Below are 21,880 nucleotides of genomic sequence, written 5' to 3'. Positions count from 1 at the left end.
TCCAATCATCCCAATAGAACCTGCTAGGAGAACCAAGACTGAAAAAAATCAAACCAAATGTTCGATCAAATGTTAAGGTTGTATTACAATGGCATCATCCACTATGAATTCTTACTACAAGGTTGTATGGTCAATAAACACCATTAAAAATATCAATACGTAAGTTGGCACAAAAAAATACTAGCATTCAGCAAACATTTGGCAGAATAACTTTGTGAAACTAGGCTGACTGAAAGAATTGTCAGTTTATTACTGATTATATTTATAACCAAAAATACATATGATGCTATTTAATTGAAACTAGTTTAGTATACCAATTAATATTTTGATTGTCTTCTTGTTTTTCCACCAAAATTCCATTTTACATAATACTCTCCTTAAAGATCACTCCCTTCAGCTATAATTCTTTGGACAGTTCATTTTGATACTTTTGTCGCTTGAACATCTGTATTCAGCACTTCAGTTTTCCTCACTATTCCAGTTGTTTTGTAAAAAGATAACGCAATAGTCAGGTGAGGGAAATACAATTTCCCTCAGCTGACTATGAACTACTGTACCTTTTTCTCCTAACTTGGGCATTTTAAAAGAAAATAACGGTATTGAAATATTAAAAATTTAAATAACTGAATTTACAACAAAACCTTAAATGAAAACAACACAACAAATAGTAAAAATAAATCACTAACAACTATTCAGTTCATTAAAAGTAAAATATACACCGCAATAAATGTTTCTATAATAGCTACTTCTAGAACATAATTAGAAGCAATGTATGAAATATGATTCTTTACAGGGCAATGATTGGAGTAGATTAAAAATAAGTAAATGAAATTATTAGAGTTGCATATTGTGTTTATAAAAATTCATAAATAGCACATTAGTCATGAGTGATTCTACTATTATTAGTTGCTATACAACAGGAAGTACACCTAGATCACATTAATATACAATTTAAAATAAAACTTAACAATTATATACACTATACCAAGTTTATGAAATCTGTTTTTTATATGTTACCATATCACAAAAGACATATAGAAAATGACAATGTTTTTATTTTGCTTCTAACAGAGGCCAATGAATGCAAAATGCTAATACATAGGCTTTCAGTCCCTGCGCCAACATATGTGCTAATAGATATACTTAGCAGTTTTATGCCATTTACATGAGACAATCCAAAGAAAACAACCACAACTGTTGGTAAATAATTCTTAGCTTTTGTACTACAATAACACTCCAACCCAGACTGGCTGACTATGATGCCCCAAACCAGTTTTCCTCAATAAAAAATTGAAGGATGAAGGAAATTCTTTTTACACTTTCACTGTTTTGTTCCTCTTTCTTGTTCTCTTATAGCTGCTTATGGATGCCCCCATCCCTCATTTGCTTAAGCAAAATCCTTAAAAGAATGTAGTAAACTCAAATATGTTTCGTTCATTAACCACAATTTAAAAATTAAATTAAATTTGAAATTTATTTAGGCAGATCAATCAATTTCATACAGAATAAGATTTTTTTTAAAAATTAAATACACAACTGCTATCACTGTTAACTATTAGTAAATGTCAGTGTGCAGTAAAACTTCCAGCGTAGTTAACAGCTATTGTAAATGATACATTTTTTGTTAGAGCCACAACAATAAACCAATTTCCAGGAAAATGTATTTAAATCATAATCCAATAATCTTGATAAATTCAGTAGTGGATAATCAGTGGACAAATCAATGCAGAATTTACCATTCTCCACTGTAGAGACTGATTTGTTAAAATTTATTAGTATATAACTCAAGAAAATAAGGACACCTGAAAAAGCTTTGCTTTAATTCTTTCCTCAGAACATTAAATTTTGTATTACCTTAACTAGAAATTGAAATTAAAATTAAATAATTAAATATAATTACATCTCTAGGCCTTTCATCAGTAGTAACAAATGACAATTTAAAGTTGGTAACAGTCAGTATACCAGACTTCCCTTGTTTGTTTTCACTTACAGGAGCAAACATCAGTACATTCTGTGCTTCTGCTATAACCATCTCACCTGGAACAAATTACATTCTTCAATCTTTACTGCTTTTATTTAATTTCTGCTTTTAAATAATTTTTTTGCTTTTATCAAAAGAAACCATGTAATTTTATATCGTGCAATGATACTTGTGTAAACTGCTTACTATATCTTACTAAAAAATGGTTGTGCCATCAAAATGGAAAAATTACCGTAATCTACTATTATTTCCACATAAAACACAGAGTATAATTTTTTTAAAACCATAAGTAAATTATAACTACCACAGAAAGTGACAGTTTTTGGCACTTTATTTTAAAAATGTCCAATTTAATAACAACCAAATAAAAATGGGAAAAGATAAAAAATTTAACAATTTCAGGTTCACTAATCTTTAAAAACTAAATTCATTAATTCATATAATGAAAAATAGCAATCATGACACCAAAAATAAAGAATATATAAAATTATCTTGAAACTGTCTATGTAAACATTTTTTTTTTTTTATTTAATTTCAAATTCCAAGTTTCCTCCTTCAATTGAAGTCAATAAAAAATAATAACAATCAAAAATAATAAGTCAATTGCAGTACAAAAATTCAACTGCAATTAATAAACTTAAAAAAAGGAAAAAAGAATTATATCTTTACTGTCAGATTGTTTTTTCAAAAGTTTTACATTAGAACATACAATGAGTATGTTACATTAGTATACAATGAGTCTAGTGTAATAAGTTAATATAGCAAGAAATTCAGGACTACCATTAAAATTAATGTAAATAATTTCAATTTAATCATTATATACAAATAATAAATGTTACCCAAATATAATACTATTCAATAGGATTTTTATACTTTATTGCTACTCTAATTAGATAACTGAATAGTAATACTTGAATTAAAATTAATTTAATTTACATATAAAAAAAATAAATTAGTTGTTTGTTATTCATTAGTTATAATAATGTAAATATATGTACAGTATATATTATTTATAGTTTTCTTACTGTACTGAACATCTAAATTGATTAATGTCTGGAAATTCATCCATAAATTGTCATACTTTTTGTCTTAATTTCATATTAAACTACCTAATTTTCAATACTCTCCTGTAACACCAGATTTCAAAAATCTCCATTCATTTTACTTCTATTTCTCCTACTGCCCATATTTCACTAAAATCCATAATACTAGCAGACGTTTCAGCATAAAAGCTCCCTAGCTTGTGCCAGCCTTCTTCTGATCTTTACTTTATCACTCTTTGTAATTTTACTACCTAAATAACAAAATTCAGCAACTTCTAGTAAATAATACCTCTCCCATTTAGTAATTCTGGCTCTCAGCGAGAGCCAGAATTTTCTCATTACCTTTCATCTTACTTTTCATTACCTCTGCTTCACTCTTACTTATTATTTTATTTATTCTGGCAAATCAGAATTTTTTCTAAATAATTTTTTTGTTTCTACCAACAAAAAATGTTAATTCTTCTTATCTCTGGATTATTACTCCACTCTAAAATTAACCTCTTCAATTCCTTTACCACTATTTCTTTATACAAGCTAAAAAGTAATGGGGACAAACTACATTCGTATCTCAATTGTTTCTGAGTTGAAGCTTGTCTTTCTTCATCTTTTACTCCCGTCACTTTCATTACACATAGTCTTTCCTATACTTCAGTTCAATGTCTTTTTAATATTTTCTTCAATTCTGTATTACCAGATACTTCTTCAGATCTACAAGTGCAATGAAGGTTATGTACTTATTCTTAAACCTGCCTTTTATGAACCCACTGAGAGCCAGAATGACCTCCTATACACCCATGCTATTTTTAAAATATAACTAATCTTCATCAAAACCCTTCTACTGCACCTTCTATTTACTTTTAAACTATCCCAGTCAGTATTTTCAAAACATAAGGTTTAAGAATGATAGAAAGCAAATTCCTAATCTTCTCAGCTCTTGCTCCTTTTTTTTTATCAAAAGGTGTTTTATCACCTTTTTTTCATTAAATCTGAGACTGCTCAAGTCTCATACTTCACAAAATAATCTAAGACTATATAGTCTCTACACTCCATGTAAATAATTCTGAAAAATGATATTAGATATCTATCCCTATCACCTTATTTCTGTATAAATTTTTAAGACTTTTGCCAAGTTCTAATCTCAAAATAGATTCCCTTAGCATCATCATTTGCAACTAGCTACTTAGATTACCACTTATCTCAGCTAACCAACATAATAATGATCCTCTGTCTATCAATGGAAACATTCTTATGATAGTAGCTTTACCTAGCTAGGCTACGCATCCATAAGGCATAGTTTCACACAATTAGATATAAAAAAAATCTACTAACAGTATTTTTACATCTATACTTATTCTTCATAAAATTCATTTAAGGTTAAGTATCTAACACGGAAACATAATTAGATCACATAGTACAAGGTTTCGAATATAAAAATGTATCTGAATACCTGTGTTTCAGTGATATTCTGAAAACAGCATACTGAAAGCAAATCCTGAGATCATAACTTCTTTCATTTTTTTGCTTGGATACTTTTATCACAGGATTATTTCCAGTCCTTTATAGCACTAAAGAACAGCTCAGCAGCTGTTTTGTAACTTAAACTCAATTTTTTGTGTCACTAAGTATATAACAAAAATAGAATTGATGGATAGAGTAAACAACCAAAATCATTTTAGAAATCATAAAAGGGATACTATATCAAATAAAAGTGTTATAAAGAGGATTTCAAATAACTAGAATATTTGTGAATTCCATAAAATTAAATGAATAAATTAGTTTATTTTGTATTTGTTAGTAATTTATTAGTTATATTAAATTCAACATAAAGTTTTTTCTATTGGGGAATGTTAAGTGTCTCTACAATATGTTATCTTGTAATACTTGCATTAAGAAAGTGATGAATGAGGATCTGGAGAAAAACCCTGTGCCAATCTGTAGGCACTGGCTGTGAAGTTAAAAAATAAATGGTAGATGTGTACTTTTACCTTAAAAAGAACCAGGATACAAGATAAATGTAATTCAATTTCTCAGCCTCAAGGTAGACATAATGAAGAGAAGATGTGTTTTAAAAGATATTTCGCTACTTGCTGCATGAATATGCCATGTGATAAACATATCTATTAACTAATAAACCTATTATTTACTATGTCCTGGGAGAACTGTTTACCAAGTGGCGAGGAAGGCCAAGCAAGAAATGGGGTTTAAATCATTGAGTAGCAAAAATGGAAAGCAGAAATAAAATCTAAAAAGGCAAGATTGAGGAGCCTCCTTTGACTTATTTTAACGAATATAAAAGATATCAAAAGCTTGAAACAAAATTTAGTGAAGAATATTTACATTATTTTGTAAAGATTACAGTAACTGTTTTTTTTTGTATTCATAATTAAAGGTGTTTAAATGGTAGTGAAAAAGAAGATATTTTGTTAATTCATCAAAAAGAAAAGGAAAAACATTAAATAAATTACAAATTGACTAGTAATAATTTTTATAAATCCAGATTTCAGACACTATGATTTTAAGTAAATTTTCTTATAAAATATTTCTATATTAGCTGTAATCAGTACTGAAGGCTGGGTGGGATAATGGTATTTGTAAATAAGGATAAGATTGCACCACTGCATACTTTTGATTGTAGCACTATACTGACATGAAGTCTACTCAGAATACACCAAAAATTACGGTCTTGCAAAATCTGATTGAGCTTTGATAGCGATTTAATAATGAATATCAGTTAATAACAAAATACAGATAATGTAGATTTAAGATGACAAGCTGACAATATTATCTTTACATACATTACAATTGTCTTAAACTGTGTTCTGACTATATTAAAATTTTTAATTAAAAGTACAAAAAGCGTTAAATACCCTGATCCCACCATTGATACAGATTTAACTGATTACTGTTTATGTATTTTGTACTCCAATGATCTGTAATATTCATATTACCACAATTATAATGTAGATAATCTAACTAAAATTAATTACAAAAATAATGCAGGTACTGATGACTGAGGTAAATTGTACAATACTGAAGAAGTTAATGTAGCTTTTCAATACCTTATTACTAATCTAAATAATTAAATACAAAATGTAACGTTGGAATTATATAAAATTTAAGCCACAGATAGAAAACATTTTTGTAAATAGGATTAGAAAATGAAACACATTACAATAAAAAGGCTTCTACATAATTAAAAGTTCTATATTAGATATAGTAATAGTTAAACTATGACAAAGAATAAAATTACTGTAATTTGTTTTTTTTTTTTTTTTATAAAACCAATACAAAATTGTACAAAATGGATTGGAAACTCTGCAATCAGTTCCAAGATTAATGAAATAGTAGGTATGGATGATAAAATGTATGAGTCTGATAAAGAAATAATGAATGGATTTAACAAGTATTTTCTAGATTAAGGAAATTGATAGGGGAACACTCAACTGTCACTGGGGATTTGAATTTTTCTACCAACAAAATAAATAGAAAATATATTATTCATTAAACCTGCAGAAAAGATTAAAATTTTCAGAATAATTGTCTTTAGTATACAAGTTTTATTATGATTAAGTAGCATGAAACAAATAAAAATAGCAAATAACAAATCTTTGTTCCATCTGTGGAAACGGACCTCTTCCAAGTATGCAATAACAAGCTGTAGTAGAGCCTACCTTCAAGGTCAAATTTATAACATTTTTCAAATGGAAAAAAACTGTGAAGTGATGAGTTTGGGGTTTTTTTAAAGGATTTAGTACTTTTTTTCCTTTAATAGAAGATACAGAAATATATCCTTAAACAGAGGATATAGCCTCTATAGTATTAATTAGTTAAGGCTATATCCTAATAATCCTTTAGGATGTAACCTTTAAGAAGATCCTATTGTAAAAATTTTTTTTAAAATCATTTTGAGTGTTAATCATGAAAGAAGCAACATTCTAGAGCTCCAAAAATGTTTTTTACATAGTTCACCATAACATATTGCTTTACAAAATGAATCAATTAGGTGTAAGAGGAATTGTGGTAATCTGATTCATACTTACTTAAAAAAAATTAATACAGAATGTTAGGATCAATGAAGAATGCATGAGTTCAACATGTAATATTAGGCATGGAGTTCAGCAGAGTCTGTTTTGGACACATTATTGTTCTAAATAAAGAATTATTCATTATTAATGACTTGTGTGGTGTTAGATTTAAAGGTCAGCTGGTTTCTTTTGCTGAATGATAAAGAATTGTATTATAAGGGAAACTAGTTAAGGGCTATCTCTTCTATGGAAAATGATCTAAAGATGGTTTTCTTTGAATTGGGAATGAGAAAAAAAATTTCTTACAATACAAATCAAATTGAATACGATAAACTGAACAAGGTGTTAAAGTATCCAACTCGATCGTCTACCCACAATAACTCTGCTGAGAGTTAAGTGAGTTGGAAAAATGACTAATTTAATATTAAAAAATGAATATGAAACAGCATTGGAAATTTTACCTTTTGAAAAATCTATTTATAAATACAGTAAGTATAATTTATAGTGACATTGGATATAGTGACCCTATATATAGCTTGACTAGCTAGATATAGCTTGACTCCTTGTTGGTTTGGATGCAGTCAATACATAAATACAGTACGTATATTGTTTATAATTACATCGGTTGTAGTGACGTATCAGTTATGACGACTTTTTTTTCTACTGCAATGCAACATTTTATCACTTATAATGACAGATGGAAGTGACTCGTCAGTAACATACTATATCTACATTGTAGCTACAGAAATATTTTCATAGTTAAAATGAGTAACCTTTTCCTTTTTTAGCTGCATGTACTACAGTTCTTGTTTTTCTTATCTTCTTCCTGTACCAAGTTATTGTAAACTGAAGCAGCCACATTCAGTTGTTATTAATCTTTTGTTGTGAGCATATCATATCATGCAGGTACAGTATTTTATTTTACATATCCTGTGTAATTCATTTAATAGTGATTTAATTATAATAGACATTCATGATAAAAGAAAAGGTGCACATTATCTGGTGGTTAGAGAATAATGAAACTAATAAGGACATTGCTGAAGAATTTGATATAGATCATTTGACAAAACCAGTGATGTGGAAGAACCAAGAAAAAATTAAGAAAAATTTTGAAACAGATTCTATGAAATCAAAAAAATAATGGCCTAGTCAACATAATGATGTAGACCAAGCACTGTTTAAACCATGATAGGGATATCACTAGATATCCCTATCAGCAACTCTATATTACAAATTAAGGCTAACGATTTTTCTGAACAATTTGGTAAACCATGCAAAATAACTTTAGCTTGGATACAATGGTTCCATTAGCATCATATCGTGTTGGGGAGAATAAGCGGTAAGGCCGCAGCAGCTCCAACCAATGTGTCAGAAAAAAGGCTAGAAACCATTTGGCCAAAATTAAAAGAGGGCTATTTGGAAAAAATCTATAATGCTGATGAAACCAGTCTTTTTTTTAAACTGATGCCAGAAAGAACCCTTCGATTTAAAGGCAAAATGTGTTCAGGGGGAAATTATCAAAAGAAAGAGACTAACAGTACTAATTGCCACAAATATGACTAGAACTGACAAAAAAAAATTTATTGTTATAGGGAAAGTGCTAAACCCAGTGATGTTTTAAACATTTGAAATCGCTTTCTGTTATGTACATAAGTAACAAGAAAGCTTGGATGACAAGTGATATCTTTACGTCTTGGTTAAGAAAATGGAACCATGAATTAAAGATTGAAAATGACAAAATACTGTTGCTCATTGATAGCTGTCTGGCCTGGCTCATCCACATGCTGAAAACCTTTCGTGTATAAACTTAGTGTTCTTACCACCGAAAACAAGAGCAGTCTTACAGCTCTTAGATCAAGGCGTGATCAAGTCGGTAAAAGTCCACTATAAAAAAAACCTATTTTGCAAATGATACAGGATTTAGATCAAAAAAGTAAACACAAAATAACTATTCTGGATGCTACAATTAATTATCTTGGAAAGATCATGGAATGAGATTTCTCTGCCGATTGTAAAAAATTGCTTTCGTCATGCAAAATTTTTACCACAGGCTGGCAAAGTAACTGACGTCGCATGTGAAGAAGAATCTCTAGCTGAATGGGACAATAGTCTGCAAAATCAATTGTTGTCAAATGCATTGTTTGAAGATTATCAAGAGATTGTCAAAGATTTAGAAATTCATAAGTTGATTAAGTTATACATGAGTAACAAATGATAATGTAGTGGCTTCAGTACTAGCAGAAATAGATGGGGACATAGACAATGACAACAAAGATAAAGGTAACGATAGCAACAATGATGAATATATCAACCCACCAAATCTTCCAGAAGTTTTAGTGGCAATGAAAACAGTTTGCTGGTTTCTCAATTTTACAGAAATTGCTAATGAAGAAACAAAATGTTTGTTTTGATTTAGAAAAGAACCTTCAAAAACTTTATTACAACACAAAATGTTCGAAACAAAGCAAAATAACCATCTTTTTGCAGAAAAAGTATTTTTACAATTTTTCTCTATCTTCTACCATATTTGTATTTATTATTGCATATTTTTGTTTTTTTATATTATTTTATAACAGAAATAAATTATTATTATTATTTAACTGTATTACAATACCCTTGTAGATGCATATTGAAGTAGTACCACTAAGCAACCTAAACATCAGTTATTGTAACTATCGGTTAAAATGACCTAAAATTGTCAGTTCCTTGGAGGAACTATCAGTTAAAATGACCTAAAATTGTCAGTTCAGTTGTCAGTTGGAGGTCACTATAAATGAAATTTACTGTATTTCTAATATTGCAGAACATATTTTATTTCGATCACATGAACTAATCAAGAATTGTTATAAAAACATGAGAAGCTTACTACTAACTGAACCTATTGTTTTATATTTAAGTATCCAGTTAATGAACACCATTTAGTTTTATAATGATATTTAATAGTGTTCATCCCTCTTTTCAAGTTATTACTTAAAAACAATGCAATGAAACAACCAAAATTTTAACAGTATCTAGTACTAGATCTAAAATCAAAATTAACAAGAGTGAAGTCTAACAATCTTTAATCATATACAGAAGTATTTATTTAGTGTGAATTTCATTTAAGATAGTACAGTAGCAATTTCTTACCTTCTAGAAGGATTAAAGCAATGATTTCTGATAAATAATGAACAGCTTTAAGGGTAGGTTTTAACCTTCTTTCTTTTTTTAAATTCAATAAACATACAAGCTAATACTTATTCCTTAGATCATTTAATTATATTGTCTGTTTTTTAAAAGAGATTTTATTCTTTACAAGAACACAACCACAAAATTTAAACCACTCCTCCCATAAAGTGAAGTAAACAAAGGACAAAACAAACAATTATGAATTAAACATTAATTTTGGCCAAGCAGTGCTCAGTTAATACAGAACTTCTACATCTTTAAAACAGGACTTCATTTGCAGCGGATCAATTTTATAATTGATACACTTCTTACAATTAAAAGCATTAACATATAATCTGATTGACTTGGCTGCTAAAATAATAAATTTAACAAAATCTAATAATCTGAAAATTTTCTTTCCTTTACCAATAATAATTGAGTTTCGCTGTTACTTGGTGTGATAGAAGTAGGTTGGAATAGGATGCAGGTTTGAACATCAGGTGAGGTAATGCCACCTGAATGTAAAAGTTGGAGAATCCAGCAAACATGACCTAGCCTAGTATGTGATGAGTGTTCAATAGATTCCTATGTTTGTTTTGTAGACCTATTATTTCTGTCTAAAAAGGCATTCTGTCTTTAAAACTGAAAAATCAAATTCTTATTTATGTCAGTGCTGAAAATTTAATTTTATTAATGAAGAAAAAACTTCCCTACAATTGCTGTTTGTGATATCCTCTACAGTGAGTTTTGTGTACTGCCACATCAAACTAGCTACTTTCTTATCAAAAGCTACTTATAAAGCAATTGACAAAAGCAGTTAACATTTAATTGATACATTGCAGATATTTTGTTAATTTGACTAATCTAATTAATATTTTTAGAACACAATAACAAAAATAAAAAAATAATAACAATAAAAAACCTGATTCATCCTTAAAAAATAGTGTACCATCACATTCATGCAGAATTTCAAATTTCTTTTACAATTTTTTAATTCGTATTAAAATTTATCTATTTTAATACTGATTATTTATCAGTATTTTGATATTTATCAGTAAACACATCATGTACTTTTTTAAATTAACTGGCTGATCACGTGAATACAAAGTATATTATTGAATATTTCTACTACGATGATCATGTCAATTTGTTTTTTATTTATTCAAATAATGCAGAATCTGAAAGTAAATTCTTGAATTGACTAGAAAATGATTCTGGACATTAAACACGAATAACAAAAGACCCAATCAACTGATTCACCAGTAATGATTTTTTTTTTGTTTTTTTAATCACTTGTAACAGCCTCAATAATGAATAAACCTAATTTTGAAAACACAAAAATTATTTTGGTTCTAAAGTTATGTCATATCAAAAATTTGAAGAATATTTCTCTACCAACATAAAATCTACATTATTTAAAAAGATCGCTTCAGTACAATAATGTATTGTGATTATATGGCTGGCATTTGAAAACTGTAAACTATGAGAGGTAAAGTAAAGACAGTTTCATTGTAAAAAAATTTATTTTGAAAACTTAATACATAATTCTTTATTTCTCTTAAACTATATACCTTAAACTACTTCTCTATATAATCACCACATGAATTAAGATATTTATCGTAATGATACACCAGCTTTAATATACCCTTGTCATATTCTTCTGCCACCAGTCCATTTAGCCACTGATTAACAGCGTTTTTAATTCATCATCACCCAAGAATTACTTACCACTCAAAAATTCTTTCAATTTTCCAAACAAATGGTAATCAGAAAGAGCTAAGTCCAGACTATATGGTGGGTGATCATAAATTTCCTATCCAAATGTTCTTAGTAAATCACGTGTCGGACTGTAAAATGTGGATGTGCATTACCATGCAGCAGGATGACACAGTTGGTCAGCCCCGATGTCGCTAATTTTGAATGGCGCGCCATAACTTATGTAGAGTTTCATAGTAGGTTTCTACATTTATAGCATTCGACATGGCATGAAATCAATCAGCAGGATGCCAAACTGATCCCAAAAGACTGTGGCCATAAGTTTGCATCCAAATGGTTGTGACCTGACCTTCATTGGTCTGGTTGGTGACTGAGGATGACGCCATTCACTTGACCGCCATTTTCTTTCTGGCATGTAATACAAAATCCATGCTTCATCGCCAGTAACAATTGAATTAAGGAACTCATCACCTTTTTCAGTGTAGCACATCAAAAAATCCAAAGCAGATCCCATTCGGATTTTTTGGTGACGTTCCGTTAAGATGTGGCAGCACCCAACATGCACAAACCTTTCTGAAGCCTAAATGGTCATGAACAATGTGACCAATAACAGCTCTTGAAACATCAGGAAAAAGAAGGGCCAGGTCGGAAATTGTTGAGCGATGATCTTTTCTGATTTCATCATCAACGCGTTTCAACAAATCCTCTGTGATCATCGAGGACCTCCCTGAACATTCTTCATCATGCACATTAATTTCTACACCTTTTTTGGACATTTCTTTCAATCATTACATTGTACAGTGACAATGTTGTACAGTGACAATACTTTACATTGTCATTGTACAACAACCAACCGCCTATGAATTTCGGCCGGCTTAATGTTTTGAAAAACATTTACTCCATTTCATAATGTTTAAAAAATGTATGACTCCATGTATTTCAGTCAGCAGCAACATCAGTTTTCCTACTCATTTTATAACGTAACAACTTACAGGTAATCAAAGATACTACAACACGGCAACTTACAGACAACAATGTGTAAAATTGTTAAATTAAATTACTTTACTAGAGTGGCCATGAATGACACAGGTTCACCAACCTTAAGGAAATTTCCCAGTGGTCTTTAATTTAGATATCCTTCACAATTTGTACTTTTGCAAAAGTATCACTTATGAATTCAGTAATATTTTCACATTCTGAGTACCAACAAAGAAGTTTCATCAAATTATAAATAAATTATTTGGATATTAATGTTTATAGTAGGTATTAAGATTCATTTAAAGAAAAATAAAAACATACAAAAAGTAATAGTTAAATTAAAACAATAATTTACCAACTACTATTCTATTCAATTTTTAATTCAATAATTTGAAGATTTCTATTTTCAATTTTAAATAAATTGTTGAATTTATTTAAAACTGACACTCAGATATGGTGTTGCTTCTACAACCACTATGCAAGACCAGTACCTAATGTAAAGAATTGTAAAGAATGAATTGTAAAGAATTTGTAAAGAAATGTAAAGAATTTGACTAATTAAGTTTATATTTTCTCCAAAATTCAAATATAAGGGAAGAATTGCCATATCAGGCTGGATAATTCTAATTAGATGTTAACCATTTGGCTAATAGCAATTTTTTACACCACCTGGCTAGCTGTAATTGGGAGAGTGGTCGACATGCTGACTTCTAAACCGCTGGTTGGTTATTATATTTTTAACCTATCATTTATTCACCTATTTCTCCACACTGAGATATATCTATAAAATTCATTTAGCAAAAAATATATATGCAGCCTTACATTCATACATGATAAACCATTAATTTCTAAATATTCCTCTATGAACAAAAACATGTTACCATGAATACAAGATAATATTAAAGTGAGTATGTAGATAAAACCATTGAACAATAGCAAAAATTGAGTACCTTGCAAAGTTCTGGTGCTTAACTGATCTGTAAAAGATTCATCATTGCTTGTATTATTGAGACCCTGAAAACAAAAAGTTTTGATAAAATATTTTTTAAATGTATTTTTATAACTATAAAAGATGTTTAACAAGTGAACAAATCAGATAAGCAATAACAAATCAGAAAATAGTGCACAATAAAATAAGTACAAGTCATAATGTATTTTGGAGCTTAGCAATAACAAAATACAATGGGGAAAAAAAATACTATAAACTAATAATATAATGTAGTGGTAGACTCAACCCCGTCTAATCCAATCCTGACAACAGATAATTTAAAAAAATTAAGATATACAATATCTTCTCAAATTTAAAAGAAAAAACAACTGCAATAAATTAAAAAATAAAATCAAGTCAAAATGAGGAAATTCCTGAAACATGCATCGCACAATTCATCAAACAACAAATGAAAACAAAGTAAGACAAAACAAAATATTTTATCTATATCAAAAAGCCAAATGATACAATAAATGCAATAGAAGAAAGCATGAAAGAATTAAATAGAAGAAAGCATGAAAATAAAGGACTTATTAGAAGTTTGTAGACATATGGTCAAACCCAGTATAGCACAATGGAAATACATTCTTTAAACAATAGAAAATGAAACTAAAATTGCAACAATTCCCTAAGTATATAACATGAAAGAGAAGAAAAAAATATTTAAAGAAAAAAAATAGCAAAAAAGCACATTTGGAAATATTCAGATAAAATCCACAAATCCTGAATCAAAAAAATTGACAACACACTCAAAACTGAAAAAAAAATCTGTAATGTACTGCATAAACCAGAAAAATAAATAATTTTGTGATGAAATCACCATTCTCAAATAAGAAATACTAAAAACCCAGTAAAATTTTGATCAACTGCATGTCTCAGCACAATAAATAAATTAATAACAGTTGTTTCAAACTTGCTTTGAATTATGACTATCCACTGTGAGGAAAATAACATCCTAGTTGAAGTTGTAATTCATTTTCAAACTACATAGATTGAAGCATGAGACAACAGCCCTCACTTAAGGAAAACACACATCATCCAAATATATAAAATTAACATTAAACACATAAATCTCAACAAAAAAAATGAGCAATACCACAACATAACTTAAAACAACACAAATAACCACCAAGAAAATAGAAAGAATTCGTGAGATTTTTTAAGGTTATACCTTACATTGTCTGCTATTTTTTTTTATTCTTGAACCCTCTATAAACTCTAATCATAAAAAATAGTAATGGTTTTATGAATAAAAAATGGAAACCAACAATCTGATCCATTTGTTAACGTAGATGATTTAAAATTATATTGGAATGTCATGGAACCTGCAGAATTCACTGAAAAGGAAGAAAACTTTGGCTTAGGAAAACTTAAAAATGCAAGCTTTAGAAAAACAAAAATGTATAAAGAACTTCATGACAACCAAACATACAGTTGAAAATATGTCTTTTTCCAGTTTAGCCTCTGGGAATTACCATTCAGGTATTATTTCAGAAGATGAATGAGGATGATATGTATGAGAGTAACTGAAGTGTCTTGTACAGCCTTAGCTCGACCATTCCCAAGATGTGTGGTTAATTGAAACCCAACCACCAAAGAACACCAGTATCCACGATCTAGTATTCAAATCTGTATAAAAGTAACTTTTTTTACTAGGACTTGAATGCTGGAACTCTCAACTTCCAAATCAGCTGATTTACAGACGCATTCACCACTAGACCCGGTGGGTTTGAAAATATGTCTAAATTCACAAACCTAACAAAAAGAATTTATATGGATGCAATCCTGATCCTTATAAATAATTAACATCCACCAATTAAATGAACAATAACAGAATTACTTGAATTATATACCTAACAAATACCTCGAATGTCTAAATTCAACAAACTTCATCCATAAGTTCAACTGAGAAAACAACCACTTACTATAAAAAAAAAACAGGAAAACCGTGGAAAATCATCTCCATAATAAACAAATAGAAAATATGAGATATTACTTTCATAGAAAAACCAATGTGTTTCAACTAGATAAAAGCAAAACATGCACAACCAACTGTATATACACCACTAAATCTGGAAAAGAATAAAATAAAAGTTGCAAATCAAACATCCAAAAAAAAAAATATAACTCCTATATAAAATTAAATGAATTGGATCATGAGAATGTCAAAAGTGAAGTTGTTCAAATAGCTAAAAGAAGCAAACTTTTTCTGAAAATGAAGTGCTGCTTCATCTCTATTAGTCATAAAAATGACTTTGGCTTATATGAAAGTCGCTTCCTCTAGGCCCTAGATGCCCCAACACAGAAGTGAGTGATAGACTGATAGCATTCATACTGAAATGTTTAATAACTCTTCATGATACTATTTTAAGCAGGTGGAGTTTTTTGAAACCATGTTTCAAATCATCACGCACCTAATACAACAGACAAGGTTTTTTCACAACAGAGAACATCTTTTTTTTTTATTTACTGCTATCAAGCAGAAACTCGCGAGATGTAAATGTAGTAAGTAAAAAAAATGGTCATGTCAGATATATGTCAGACTTATGAATAACCAGTATAAACCAGAAATTTATCTTAATAATTTTATTAGTATCACAACTATCATTTCCTTAGTAAACTTACCCAACTCTAGGTCCAAAGCACGTTCAATAGATAAAACTTTGTTCATAGATTTACAGATGAAGCAAACCTGTTGCACAATAAATTGTGTATGTGTGTGTTTCTATAAATGCAGCTTTTTTTTTGCTGCATTTATAGAAACACAGCAAATACAACCATTGCAACTGACACTAAATACTAACCCACTATTAAAACTATATCTTCCATATGTAAAACTTGCTGATAATATTATACTTACAAATTTTTTTTTTGTCTTCAGTCATTTGATTGGTTTGATGCAGCTCTCCAAGAATCCCTATCTAGTGCTAATCGTTTCATTTCAGTATACCCTCTACACCCTACATCCCTAACAACTTGTTTTATATATTCCAAACGTTGCCTGCCTGCACAATGTTTTCCTTCTACTTGTCCCTCCAATACTAAAGCAACTATTCCAGGATGCCTTAATATGTGGCCTATAAGTCTGTCTTTTCTTTCAACTATATTTTTCCCAATGCTTCTTTCTCATCAATTTGCTACAACACATCTTCATTTGGCACTTTATCCACCCATCTGATTTTTAACATTCTCCTGTAGCACCACATTTCAAAAGCTTCTAATCTTTTCTTCTCAGGTACACCGATCTTCCAAGTTTCACTTCCATATAAAGCTACGCTCCAAACAAATACTTTCAAAAATCTTTTCCTGTCATTTAAATTAATTTTTGATGTAAACAAACTATATTTCTGATTAAGGCTCATTTTGCCTGTACTATTTGGCATTTTATATTGCTCCTGCTTCATCCATCTTTAGTAATTCTACTACCCAAATAACAAGATTCTTCAACCTTCATAATATTTCTCCTATTTTTACATTCAGTGGTCCATTTTCGTTATTTCTACTACATTTCACTACTTTCATTTTTTTCTTGTTTTTCATGCGGTAGTTCTTGCATAGGACTTCATCCATGCTGTTCATTGTTTCTCCTAAATCTTTTTGACTCTCAGCTAGAATTACTACATCACAAATCGTAGCATCTTTATCTTTTAACTTTGTACTATTACGCCAGATATAAATTGTTCTTTAACATCATTAACTGCTAGTTCTATGTAAAGACTAAAAAGTAATGGGGATAGGGAACATCCTTGTTAGACTCCCTTTTTTTATTATGGCTTCTTTCTTATGTTCTTCAATTATTACTGTTGCTATTTGGTTCCTGTAAATGTTAGCAATTGTTCTTCTACCTCTGTATTATACGCTTTTCTATCCACATTATACGCTTTTACTTCTACATCTTGTTACAGAATCATTAAAAAAAGATAGGTACCATAAATGAAGCACTGACTTTAAATGCTTGTCCTTGTACATTAATACCTGTATTACTGATATATTGCACTACTGTTTTGATCAACATGCAATGATTCATGTTCATTTTGTTTACCCAAAAGAATCAAATGACTTCATTTAAGCAAATCATTAACTCACAGAAAATTTCCAGATAGTTAAGTTTAGACTTTCTAAAATATACCCCTATCCATTTCTGTATTATTTTTTAATATTATTTAGAATTTCTGTAACAGAATTATTATTAAATTAAATGGAGCAGCTCCTCAGCTGACTGTTCTTGTTAATTTCTACACTATTTTATATACATAAACTTAAGATTTTCTATAGTTAGCTTTATGTGCTTTTAACACCGTTAAAATATCTGGAGATGGTTTTATACATTTTTGGTAACAGTGGAATTTAAACAGTTAAAAATAAAAGGCTTTATTGTAAAGTACATAAAACAGTAAATAATGTTTATCAATTTATGCAAAAAAAAAGAAACTCAAAACTAATTAAAAATACTAAATACCCTAATTCTGTTTAAAATAGATTAAATCTTAGTACTTAATACTGTTTACAATCTCCTCTTAAGTTGACAAGAAAAAAGTCTTCAGTTAAATATTTCCTGTTCATCACTTCAGAAAATAATGAAATAAAGATCATGGTTTAAAAGCTTTAAACCTGCTTGCATTAATGAGTTTTCTGACTAGGACATGGCTTTAATTGAAACTTGTTGCAAAGCTCTTCTAAGCCATTTTCACCTTAAACCTAATAAACAGGTACTTGTTAGGACCCAATTAAGCAAAAACATATACACTACTGATTGTGAAACATTAACTTCTCAAGTGCAAGATGAGCTCATTTAATTTAACTTTAAAGCAGTTGTGACTATTTAGCATGGTAAAGCAGTATGTACAAAAATAATCTAAAAACCTGTTAGTAAATTGGATGATTTTTATTAATACAGAAATAAGTAAATATGAATAATATCCTGACAGTTTATAATCATCTAAGATTTATTTTTTTTAAACATGAAACTTAGTTTAATTTTCAAGGTACTAAACTAGTTACAAACTATTGAAAGAATTACATTTTTAATGGCAAACAAAACATGTAATTGAAATACAATATGTTTAACCGAATTTAACATTTACATATAATTTGTGATTTCAATAAAGATAATAGATGCATTGTTTATTAGGATGAATCAGGCATTTTATCATAGAACTTGTCAACATAGTCATAACAATCAAGGACTCAAGTGTTCACCTCAAAGTAATATGGCATGCAAGAAAAAAAAAAGAGTTTTATTTCAAACACAATTTTAACTTGAAAAGCCAGATCAAATACGTACTACCATAAAAATAAAATTCATAATTTAATTTTAGTTTCTTAGAACAACCAGCTTTGAATTAAGTTCAACTAAACTATTGTTTATAAAGAACTCAAACACAACAGCACAGCACCTACTCCTTTTAATGTGAATACAGACAACCAGCTGAAATGTATGGAGTGGATACTAAGCCCTTTCCATATAAAGAAATAAATATAATTGTTTGAACATAATTCTCTTCCACTGTCTACAGACAGTATTATCAGTTGCAAAGTTTGTTTAGACATACTCTTCCATGATGGAAGGATCAAAGTTGTAAAAATTAGTTTCAGACAACAGACCTCATCAACATTTTCCTCCTCAACATTCCTTAATTGAAAATGGACAGTTTTTTCTTAGATTATGCCGCAAAAGGAATGGTCACACATTGTCTAGAATCTGGACCTCTAGGCAGCCACTATACTTCAGAGTCCCTACCAATCCACTACTCTTAAAATATTTATTTAATAAGTTCCTTAAAAGACTAAGTATAATGAACTGGAGCTCCATATTGCTGTAAAATGGCATTAATTCTGTATAAATCAATCATGGTTAAGGAATAAAATAATTTTCAAGCACATTAACAGTTCCTTCAAAAATCAGATCCATTTCAGATAACAATGCCCACATTATATGATGTGGATGGCCTGTGATTCCTCAAAAAAGGGGGAATTTTCTTTACAAGAAAATTGTACATTCCAAAGTCTACACTACTAACATAATAGAAACTCTCCAGAGAAGAAACGTGGTTTCCATGATTAAACATGAGCAAAATGCCTTAGATGAGCTATACAACAAGTTTTCCTTAAAGCCATGTCCTAGTCGGAAAGCTCATTAATATTAGCAGACTTGGGTTTAAACCATGATCACTCATAATTTTCTGAAGTGTCAAACAGGAAACAATTAGCTCTGAAGAATGTTCTCTGGTCAAATTATGAGGAGATTGTAAACAAGATTCCTCAACAGTATCAGAGTTATTTAATAGGCTGGAAGGGCATCCAAACCATTTCAAAATTTTTGATGACAGTGTACTGTGTAGCTTATGAGGAATGTAACTCAAGTGAAAGGTGTCTCCAACAAATATTTCAATTGTAACAAATAATTGAGGCCTTATTAAGGTATATATAAAAATGCATCAAAATCAGACATTGAGTCCATAATTGTATATTATTACCCAATTTGCTTTTTATATTAAAAGTTTATATTAACATACGTTTATATGTAGTTTAGCTACATGTTTACTCACTGTACAGGCAAAGGATGCAACTGTTAAAAGACCTTTAATTAAAAAAACACTAGATATCTGGAGACTTCCAGAACATTGAATGAAAAATTTTAATTACCTGTACTGTAATAGGAAAACAAGTTGCTGTCACTATAATATACAACTAAACCATTAATGCTGTAAATCACCACTTTACTTTTAATACACTTAGTTTTGACCATCTAGCAAAACGAGTAGTAAAAAATAGTTCCAAGCTACTTGAATACAGCTTTATTACACAACAATAATTAGGAATTTTGCAAAAGAAAACAAGATCGCTAATTTATATCAAATAAAAGACAATCATTGTTAGTGTTAACATATATTAACCCAGGCACCGATAAAATAAATTAGTATCTGTTGATTGTGTTATTTGAAAAACATAATCAGAAAAATTAAATTCTTATTTCACCATTTAATTCTAACAAATAAAAGTCCTAGTATAGCCAACATTCCTATATTGGAACACACTAATACGCCCACTGTCATTTTAAGAATATACACATTCAAACATCAAGAAATACTGACCAAATAAACCTACAGTAAATAGTCAATATAAAACTCATACACTCACTATATGAAAATCTTTTATAAAAAACTATACAACCTCATAAAAACAAAATCATAGACCACAATGACACCAAGATTTCATTTCAAAATAACTTAAGAATCAATCGTAAAAAATTCACTATTTAATTTTTTTTTCTAAAATACAATATAAATCATTATAAATACTAAGTCAGGCGACTTAAACCTTAGTGGTTAAAAATAATGCAGTTGCAACAGGTTTACTACTGTTATAGCAATAAAATCACAAATTATCAATTTAACTTAAAACTAAAGAATCCCCGACCTGTAGATTAGGATGAACAACCTTTTTTTAACGTGTTTTGTATTTAATATTATTAACCCAAGTAAACACATCGTAATATTAAGAATTACGATAACTACATATAAATTTCGACTAAGTAACCTCAACTCACCTCATCACCGAATTCCACATAGCTTTTAAAACTGTTAGTAAGACGTTTGTCAGTCATCATTAACAAAAAATCAGTGGCAAATAATAAACTATAATTACATGTTATTTATATACAATATCACAAAAAAATACCATAATAAACATTGCAATGAGTTTAACTAGTTAAATTAATGTGAAACTACCACCCCAATATACGCTACGTCTACACGACTCACTTTGTGAACCAATCTTAATAAAGAGTCCCTAGTATCGAGTTAATTATTCGCAAAAAGCTTAACTCTGCCAAGTCAAATCTTTCCTCGTTTGTTAAAGTAGAAACCTCTACTTTTTCATGATATGAAATTTATAAATTTTTCCAATGTTAATAAAAAAAGATTGATTGTTTTATTACTTTATAAAAGACAAAGTTAAGTTAAGATAAGTGGAAAGTTATTGGATTCATATAGTACATGCA

The 21,880-nt window shown here is 29.3% G+C and overlaps 1 protein-coding gene across 3 annotated transcripts in view; it reads right to left on the bottom strand.

Annotated features, from left to right (window-relative positions):
- The window catches only part of LOC142327514 (myotubularin-related protein 10-A), a 123,591-nt gene extending 101,964 nt beyond the window's left edge, over positions 1–21,627 (bottom strand). For all 3 annotated transcript variants that reach the window (XM_075370644.1, XM_075370647.1, XM_075370656.1), the window contains exons 1-3: positions 21,428–21,627; positions 13,841–13,904; positions 1,901–2,037 (exon numbers count right to left, since the gene is read on the bottom strand). In XM_075370644.1, coding sequence (XP_075226759.1) covers positions 1,901–2,037; positions 13,841–13,904; positions 21,428–21,487 — 261 coding nt within the window. In that variant the 5' untranslated portion in view covers positions 21,488–21,627. The remainder of the gene's footprint in view (positions 1–1,900; positions 2,038–13,840; positions 13,905–21,427) is intronic.
- Positions 21,628–21,880: the final 253 nt, after the last annotated feature.

Source organism: Lycorma delicatula, chromosome 1 (genome assembly GCF_047948215.1).
Source record: "Lycorma delicatula isolate Av1 chromosome 1, ASM4794821v1, whole genome shotgun sequence".
Taxonomy (NCBI): Eukaryota; Metazoa; Arthropoda; class Insecta; order Hemiptera; family Fulgoridae; genus Lycorma; species Lycorma delicatula.
This window is presented reverse-complemented; position numbering and strand designations above follow the sequence as displayed.